The 9,865-nt window shown below is 41.7% G+C and overlaps 1 protein-coding gene across 2 annotated transcripts; it reads left to right on the top strand.

Annotated features, from left to right (window-relative positions):
- Positions 1 to 3,100: 3,100 nt before the first annotated feature.
- LOC114142128 (oxidation resistance protein 1-like) lies at positions 3,101 to 5,295 on the top strand. 2 transcript variants are annotated; one of them, XR_003594966.1, is made up of 5 exons: positions 3,101 to 3,742; positions 3,834 to 3,929; positions 4,219 to 4,292; positions 4,539 to 4,826; positions 4,920 to 5,295. XR_003594966.1 is itself a non-coding variant. In XM_028013224.1 (4 exons), exons 1-4 carry the CDS (start codon positions 3,662 to 3,664, stop codon positions 4,672 to 4,674), a joined length of 387 nt encoding a protein of 128 aa, XP_027869025.1. In that variant the 5' UTR covers positions 3,101 to 3,661; the 3' UTR covers positions 4,675 to 5,295. The 2 variants fall into 2 exon arrangements, 1 of the variants encoding a protein (XP_027869025.1); XM_028013224.1 differs by having other exon boundaries at positions 4,539 to 5,295.
- The last annotated feature ends 4,570 nt before the right edge of the window (positions 5,296 to 9,865 follow it).

The raw sequence follows: 9,865 nt of genomic DNA, 5'->3' as shown, positions 1-9,865 counted from the left end.
AATGTAATGTCCTTAAAACAAGTCAAAATGAGGCTCAGTATTGTGTGTGGCCTCCACGTGCCTGTATGACCTCCCTACAACGCCTGGGCATGCTCCTGATGAGGTGGCGGATGGTCTCCTGAGGGATCTCCTCCCAGACCTGGACTAAAGCATCCGCCAACTCCTGGACAGTCTGTGGTGCAACGTGACGTTGGTGGATGGAGCGAGACATGATGTCCCAGATGTGCTCAATCGGATTCAGGTCTGGGGAACGGGCTGGCCAGTCCATAGCTTCAATGCCTTCATCTTGCAGGAACTGCTGACACACTCCAGCCACATGAGGTCTAGCATTGTCCTGCATAGGAGGAACCCAGGGCCAACCGCACCAGCATATGGTGTCACAATGGGTCTGAGGATCTCATCTCGGTACCTAATGGCAGTCAGGCTACCTCTGGTGAGCACATGGAGGGCTGTGCGGCCCTCCAAAGAAATGCCACCCCACACCATTACTGACCCACTGCCAAACCGGTCATGCTGAAGGATGTTGCAGGCAGCAGACCGCTCTCCACGGCGTCTCCAGACTCTGTCACGTCTGTCACATGTGCTCAGTGTGAACCTGCTTTCATCTGTGAAGAGCACAAGGCGCCAGTGGCGAATTTGCCAATCCTGGTATTCTCTGGCAAATGCCAAGCGTCCTGCACGGTGTTGGGCTGTGAGCACAACCCCCATCTGTGGACGTCGGGCCCTCATACCATCCTCATGGAGTCGGTTTCTAACCGTTTGTGCAGACACATGCACATTTGTGGCCTGCTGGAGGTCATTTTGCAGGGCTCTGGCAGTGCTCCTCCTGTTCCTTCTTGCACAAAGGCGGAGGTAGCGGTCCTGCTGCTGGGTTGTTGCCCTCCTACGGCCTCCTCCACGTCTCCTGGTGTACTGGCCTGTCTCCTGGTAGCGCCTCCAGCCTCTGGACACTACGCTGACAGACACAGCAAACCTTCTTGCCACAGCTCGCATTGATGTGCCATCCTGGATGAGCTGCACTACCTGAGCCACTTGTGTGGGTTGTGGAGTCCGTCTCATGCTACCACGAGTGTGAAAGCACCACCAACATTCAAAACTGACCAAAACATCAGCCAGACAGCATAGGTACTGAGAAGTGGTCTGTGGTCCCAACTGCAGAACCACTCCTTTATTGAGTGTTCTTGCTAATTGCCAATAATTTCCACCTGTTGTCTATTCCTTTGCACAGTTATATTGTGTTCTTTAAGTGTTCCCTTTATTTTTTGAGCAGTATATATATATATATATATATAATATATATATAATATATATATATATATATATATAATATATAATGACATTAAAGTGTCATTATTATGACACTTTTAATGTCATAATTAAAAGTGTGAAGCCTTTTAATTATGATAATTAAAAGGCTTCACACCTTATATATTAATTTCCCAAATCTCTCTGGAGTCACTAAAATAATGTCCTAACTAAAGAACAGAACAGAATGTTAGGATGTTTCTGTGTGAACAGAAGGTGTTTTGGTACTGAAACTATGACAGGCCCCACTTCAGAACCTGTGAACTGAAATAGTAAAACTCGACTCATCATGTCTACTTTTCTATAGATGGACAAACATTCTTGTAAAAAAGGCCAACAGCCGCATAATGTTCAAATAAAAATAAGGGTAATTAATTTCTAAGTATGATTTTCAAATTCTACCTTGATAATAAACTGGTTTTAGGTTTATTAATCCTATGAATTAGGAAAATGTCCTCAAGCTGACTTTAAGGCCTCTAAATTGTGTCAAATTTTGTCATTAAGTCATACTTTAAGTCATGTACATGTAATGTTTTTTCCTCGTGAAACTTTTCTGTCAGGCAAAAGTTTAAGCCCGTACTCAGACATTTTTGTTCTGCTGGCTGTGAGTAGAAGTAGCTGAGGCTAACGCTAACTTACTGCTAACATGTCCTTGCTAGCAGTTTGGCAGGTAGTTTTTTGCATCCTATGATAGGTAAATTTGCACTTGCCTATCATGGGTTAGTGCAAATTTATCGCCAGCCCACTGAAATTTGTGCATTTCTGTAGCGATCTAGGTTTTAAATTCCATTCATAAAACCTAAAAGGTCTCAAATCATTTTAAATCCAAGTTGGCGACGCCTGCAGAAAGCATTGATGTTCAATTCCTGTGACCGCAATCAGACTTCTGAGGTGAATGCTTATAAGCCCAAAGAAACCTGCATATGCAGAAGAATGTTTTGAGTTTTCTTCTGCTTTCATTTGTTTGCATCACCATGTTAACATTATAGAATAACAAAATGGGAAGAATAAAAAGCAGAAGAAAGTTGACTTCACACAGCAGAACACCGTTTACGGAATCGTTTTTAAAGTTATTCACTAACAGTATCATCACAAGATCATAACAAGATGAAGGAAGCTGAAAGAAACAAAGCACAACTAATAGCAAAGCCTTATGTTAAACAGTTTGAGTTTTTTGACCTTAAAAAATTTTTTATTGTCCTGGGCAGAATTACGATGCACGTCTCACGTCAATGACATAAAATATGTGCAGCATTTGGACAAAAACCATTGGATGTCCGTCGCATTGCCTGAACAAACACTCTTAACATGCTCCATGTTCTATGGAAGAGAATGGCCTAGTCAAAGTCCAACTGAGAGACTGTGGCAGAAAAAAAATAAATCATTTAAACTTTACCTTAAGCTATATTATGAAAAAAAATTTCATTGGACCACAAAAAATTCAAATAAAATTCATGTAAGTTTGTAAAACGATAAAATGTGAAACCTTGTTCTTCAGTCAGCTGTGTTTCATCGTTGTGTTTGGGGAATAGATGCTGCAAACATCTGTACTTCTACAAATCCAGCTGCTGTTGGCGGCTTAGTGACGACATTCAGCAGGAACACCTTCACCTAACCAGTCCTTACATAGACACACTAAAGAACCTGGCTAATTACTTGGTGAAGCAAATGTAGACGCAACTATATAAGCAGATTAGTATTTTTGAAAGGTAATGATTAAAGCGGTCTGTGTACATAAAACTGCCCATAGACTGGCAAATCTCTGAGCCGTTTAAGATTAAAAACTGTAACAATATTGACAATATTAACAAGACTGAACAGATCTGCCCTTATGGATCTGGCACATTGCCACCGATACCTCATCTATATATTGTTTTCGGTATCCAGGCCAATACAGATATTAATATCAGATCGGTTCATCTCTAGAATCTAGCCTGTGTCTTTTTTATGCGTCTGTTAGAAATAAAGTGTACACACTTCCCTCTTCCTCCGCCACGTCCGTCGGCTTTATCTCCCCGTCCAAACAGCCGCCGTTCATCTTTCAGTGTGTCTCTCTGATGAAGGCCTGCTCCTCTTCCTCCTCTAGTGGCTGAGCTCCACGTTTTGAGCTAAGCTGTTACTCTGCTTTAAACTCCAGACGGTGTTAAAATGTCACCACACATGTAATTGAGCATTGGTGGCTGTGGCCTTTTCACTGCTTCTGTGTCTTTTTCTTTTCTTTTTTCCTCGTCACGATTCCTTCATCATCGCTGTGTGTTCCCCACACACACACACACACACACAGCTTGCCAGGAATCTCCCCCCACGGACCATCGGTTACCCCTGGACGCTGGCGTTTGGCACGTCAAAGCACGGCATGAGCATTAAGACGCTGTACAGAGCCATGCAGGGCCAGGACACGCCGGTCCTGCTGGTCATTAAGGACAGCGACGGTCAGGTGAGCAGAAAAGCTGTGCTGCTGTACAGCGTATTAATATTTCTGATCCGTTTCTGCCTCTGCTCACAGTCTCCTCTGTGTGTTTTCTCAGGTATTTGGTGCACTTGCATCTGAACCCTTTAAAGTCAGCGATGGCTTTTACGGCACAGGAGAGACCTTCCTCTTTACCTTCAATCCAGAGTTTGAGGTACGGCGTCGAGTCACTGTCATGCTCTGTCACATTAGAAAAGATTTTGCCCCTTTTTAAAAGTTATTCAGAGGAACTGGAGGTTTGATTTGTAACAATAAAGGGAGTTGGATAGACTTCCTGAAATGAAAAAGTATCAGCAAAGGACAAATGCAAAACCTTTCATGTTCTTTTGCTAAATCTTAGCTCTTTTCATTCACCAATGAGAGCTGTTCTCTTCTAAATCTTGATTTGTTCTTCTGCATGTGATTGCAGCTAAAACACGGCTGAACACCTGCTCTGTTCACAGGTATACAAATGGACAGGTGACAACATGTTCTTCATTAAAGGAGACATGGACTCTTTGGCTTTTGGTGGAGGAAGGTAAGCCAGAAATTTCAAATCATGATGAGACATTTATCCCAATAACTGATAAACAGTACGATAAATGTTCATCCCTAAGCGGATGAAACCTCCTAACCGGAATTGTAGCTTAGATTTACCACATCTCTTCTACAGAAATGAACCTGAGTACTGGCAGTAGCATCCAGCGGTGTAAAATGCCTCCTGTGTGTGTGTGTGTGTGTGTGGTGTGTGTGTGTGCGTGTGCGTGTGTGTGTTCTGTTCCAGCGGTGAGTTCGGCCTGTGGCTGGACGGAGACCTGTACCACGGCCGGAGCCACTCCTGTAAAACCTTTGGGAACCCAATGCTCTCCAAGAAGGAGGACTTCTATGTGCAGGACATCGAGGTGTGGGCTTTTGAATAACAAACCTGCTGCAACACAGGGAAAAAAACAAGTCCTACACACAGGACCAAACCCAGGGAGCGGTCCTCCTTCAGAACAGTGGCAACATCCCAAACCTAACTGCACACCACCAGGTGCTCCCCTGTCTGGAGGCCAGATACTGGATGCTTGTTGTGCGTTAACTACTGCAGTTATTAAGGAGCTTTGTTTTATTTTCTTTTGTTTTTCTTTGTGAAAAATAAACCTGTGTGTGTATCTTATTGCAGCCCTGTGCGGCGTCTTTGCAGAGTAGGGAGAGTACGAGGAGAAATGCAAGGGAAGCAGGGTAGGGACCGCGCGGTCACTAAGGCCAACTGGACTTCCTGAGGCTGAGGTTTGGGACTGCTGCAAGAAAGGAAAGCTGCCCCACCTGGTGCAAATAGTGCATCAGAACTCTGAAGAACCTCAAGGAATCCCCCCTCTCCCACATCACCACACCACCACCACCAACTTCTGGGATCCCAGCTAGAACTCCAACTCACTGTGCTGTCGGCCGTTACGGAGAGAGACTCAGTCGGAGGAAACCGAACACATTCCATTTCTCTTGATCGTGGAGTGTCAAAAGTGGTGATTTGTGGTGAACTTACAAAAAAAAAAAAAAAAAAAAACCCACGTCCGCATCCGGAACCGATGACGTTAAAGCGAGCGAATACGTGCTGTGTGTGTAGGTGAAAGGGGGAGGGGTGAGTTTGTCCTCCCCTCCCTCCTCCCTTGAGGCTTAACTTATTGAGTATCGTGTGTCGTAGTCCTGTCGTTCACTGTCCATAGCACACCGTCTGAAAGCACATAGCTATAACCAGACCACCCGTCGTCGTAGCGTTCCGTTCAGTGGGTGTATGTGTGAGTCCAGCTGCCGGCCGGACGCTGGCTCTACTGTTTCGTAGACAGTAACGTGTTGCAATAGATTTGTGGAATATGCAAATAAACTGTCCTGTGACCTCAACTAACCCCACCGGGCGGCGACTCTTTGGCCGCCGTTTGGAGAAAGAGAGAGAGGAACGTGTAAAGCTTTTACGTCTTGATACACATAATTGCTTCTCTGGGTTTCATTTGAAGGCCTGAGATGTGGTTACCTGTTTTACATGCATATATGACAATTATATATTGTATATATGATTATATAACTTTATATAATCATATATATTTTGCTGTTGAGTGTGACAGTGATATATTTGTGCTGATAGTTCAGCTGTTACTATATATTGTATATTACCCTGTAAATTAATGGTAAAATAGTAGATTTGTTGCAATATATATATATATATATATATAAATACATTATGCTATATAAATATATATATATATAAAATAAAGTGTGAATCAATGGGTTGCTTTTAGCACTTTAATCTGGTTCAAAAGCGTCAAGGCCAGGTTCTCAGATTATCCTAGAAGTAGCTGTACAGTATATTTTTTTCCCTTCCTGTTAACTGTTACTAGAAAGCTTGCTGCTACCAATAACAACAGGAAAATGTCCTAGTGCTCTCTGGAAGGACGAGGATTACTCTGAGGATGTAACGTTTGGGGATGAAACGTTTTAAAGACAGCAGCAGGTCTCGGTTTCTCTCCGCACATAGTCGCCATGTGAGTCTGAGGCAGATGCGCATAATAAAGGCAGGAGAACAACATAACACTTCCCCACAGAGTCCTGACTTCCCTTTTTCCTTTTTTTTCTCCCTCCCCTCCCTCCTGGTCTTCCACGCCAGTATTTGTGTCCATGTGGAAAGTCACAGCAAGTAAATATGGTTACCTCTTTAATTTCACCAGAGCATTGTATCAGTGATGTACAAATACTAATAAAGCTGAAGTAATTGTTGTAACCAGCGAGATCTCTGCATTTCTGATTCTTCTCTTCCGTTTTATCTTTAACCTGCACAAAGTAGCACGCAGTTTTAAGTGGGCGGTAAATGCTGCTGCTTCTTTTCTTACTTAAAACCATATTTTAAATTATGGTGTGCATCTGTACCCATAAATAAAATTCAGTGCAAGGAACTCGTCCCAATTAGTACAACCTGTGTGTAATTTTTGAGTATGCATCCGTGTCGTCAAATGAAGACCTTCATTGGAAGGTATTGAAGATGCAAGTATGTATACAACTTTTATAAACAATCTGTAAAACGGTGAGCATGGTGTCAAGGTGCTTTCCTTTAGTACAGGAATAAAAAATAAAACTGAAATAACATTTGCAGAAACATAAAAATATTTGTTAAAACTTTCACTATGTCCTGACAGCAGGACACAAAAAAATCAAGTTCCTCCCTCTGGTCCCAGTGACCAATCAGAGCCAGGGGGAGGGTCTTAGCGCTGCCAGTCACCTCAGACGGTCCCTTTTGCTCCCGGTTAGCTACAGCTAGTTCCCCACAACAGAGCCTGACGTGAATGCTAAAGCTAGCTAACCTGGCCACTATAATGGAGGATAAAGGGTTTTCCTGTAAAGGTAAGTTGTTTCTCAGCCTTTAGCACATTTAGCAGCTATTTTTGCAGTTTCAAGGCGAATGAGTGCAGGTTTCTGCCTCTAACTGTGTGAAGCTGGTGGAAGTTTATCCTAAAGGACTTTAGTTACACCTGTAAATTGAGGACTTGACGCCCATGCTTGCCGTAATTTTGAGAAGCAAATGTATTTTTTTTCTTCCTCTTGACAATTATTTGCCAATTGTGTTGGCATATAATACGAGATACGTATCACGTCTAAGATAAGTATCACGCTATAACGTGATGGCACTCTAAATATTTTTTTCCTGTGTGATAGCAATGTGCTTCCATACAAATCAAACCAAAATTAATACTGTTCCATCTGAGGACAGTCGGCAATAAAACCCACTTCCGTTTTTCAGTTGAATGTGTTTGGCTCATTTGTCTACACTGGGCCACACATATATACAAGCATGAACAGCAGCACACGCCTAATAGGATTAAAGATAAAAAAAGTGTGTAACAGCCCCCAGCCCCAAATGAAGGATTGTGGCTTTACTGATGAACAGTGAGGTTTATTGGAAAGTAAACCCTGAGTTTCATTGTAATAGCTGTATGCACAAACACACACACACACACACACACACACACACACACACACACACACACACAAAGGACAGTGTAAGCTACAAAAACACAACCAGAACATTTCAACTAAAAATAATATTCACCTCTAAAAATATCAACTCTAATTCAAAACTATGCCCTAGTGTTTATATACAACAAATTCACAATTTCAATCGATTAAAAAATTAGAACCGTCCTTATTTACAAAACAAACAAACCTTGTGCCTCTATCAAGGTGTTCGCTAATAACTAGACACATTTTAACACGTTGTTGTAACTTGTCTTCTGTTCCTTTCTGTCGTTAAGCTGCCATTTTACAACATATATAGAGCAAAAAAATAAAAATAACATCAAATCAAAAACTGGAAGTCATATGTTATGCAAAATAAATCGAGATAAAGGAAAAAAGCCCTTAAGATGTCTAAATGAGAAACGGCCACAGTTTAACCTGAGTTCATCAAACACTTTTCCTCACAAAAAACCTCTTTTGATGAGGAAAACACTGTTGAGCAGATTCAATGGGAAACCAGGTGATTGTGTTTTGCACATTGTTAAGCCCATATCAATTACAGCCACATTGGCAGAAACTAGTCTAAATGGTTGGGAAAAGTTTCATTTGTCTTAATATGAATGAAGTTATTTGGAAATGTTTTAATGGTTTGAAACATCTCCTTTACTAGAAGGTGGGAATCATTTCAGAGTTTTTCCTGGTTACCATAGCAATAGCAACTAATGGGACACTTCTACCTGACTGATGATGTCACTAGGATCAGATGCTTTGTGTCATAGATCTATGACATCAGCTCTGAAACCTCTTAAATAGTTGGTCACTTGTGTTCTAGAGCCAGACTTGCAGAACCCAGCGGATTTATAGTTAATTGTTCTCTCATCATTGTTAGACAGAAACGGAAGATGGATTCCCGTCGATTACCTAAGATTATTAATCCTTTGCTAAAGACAAGACAGAAGACGGAACCAAATGAAGAACCGAACCGACTTCGAGAACAGGAAGAATCATTAAACACCTATGTTTCTTACTGGTCTAAATATACTAAAGATACGGAACCTGAGAGAAAAATGACGGAAAGACTGCTGAGCCAAAGAGCTCCCTACGCGTCCACAGCTGATAACAACGAGGTTTCTGGAAAAGACAAACGGTTTTGAAAAGCCTTTAAAAGTAAAAGAAATGGCTAAGCGGGAGCCAAATGAAGGCTTTCCGCCTATATTTCAAAACACGCGTCCTGAAAAGGTTCCATCTCAACAGGATTGCAAGAAAATTGTTTATAACAATCTGGAGGAAATAAAGAAAAAAGAAACTGCTAGTTACATCCTTTTGGAGGAAAAGCGTCGTGCAGAGAGGGCCAAGCAGCAGTTACAGCAAAAGTTACAAGAGGAACAAGAGAGGGAGAAGAAAGATAAAATGAAACAGATTCTGACTGATACATGGGACACCCAGGTTCAATATAAAAAGCAGAAAGACATGGAAAAGGCTGAAATTGAAAGGCACCAAATGGCTGCCATAATGGAAGCGGACAGGTTGTGTCAAATTGAGGACATTGAGACGAGGAGACACAAGAAGGAGAAAGATAGAAAATTCTTCAAACAGGACGAGACTGAACAAAATACAGAAGCCAAAGTCACAATGCAGATACATGAGAGATTTAGTGATAAAAAGGAAGATGTTCAGTTTGAGTCAAACTGTCCAAAACATTTGAGTGAGAAAAGGCTTCGTGAAAAGTATAATTTTCTAGAGGATTGTAAGAAGGTTGTGTTTTGAAAATCTGGATTGTATAAAGAGGAAGGAAGTTGCCAACTTCGTTATTTTGGATGAAAAGCGTTGCAAAGAGAGGGCCAAGCAGCAGCTACACCAGAAGTTTGAAGAGCAACAAGAGAGGGAGAAGAAAGTCAATTTAAAAAAGTCTCTGGCCGAAACATTGGATTCTCAAATTGAAGGTAAAGAACAGAAGAAGAAGCACAGAGTTGAAATTGAAAGGCAACAAATGGCTGCCATAATGCAGTCAGATAGACTGCATGAAAATGAAGAAATGGAAATGAAGAGACAGAAGAAAGAGAAAAGCCAGAATTTTTTGAGACATAATGAGACTCAACTTAACAAAAAAGAGCAAAAGAAATCTAT

The sequence above is a fragment of the Xiphophorus couchianus genome, chromosome 3 (assembly GCF_001444195.1).
Source record: "Xiphophorus couchianus chromosome 3, X_couchianus-1.0, whole genome shotgun sequence".
Lineage (NCBI taxonomy): Eukaryota > Metazoa > Chordata > Actinopteri > Cyprinodontiformes > Poeciliidae > Xiphophorus > Xiphophorus couchianus.
The sequence above is the reverse complement of the archived record's forward strand: the minus strand, read 5'-3'. Positions and strand labels throughout refer to the sequence as shown.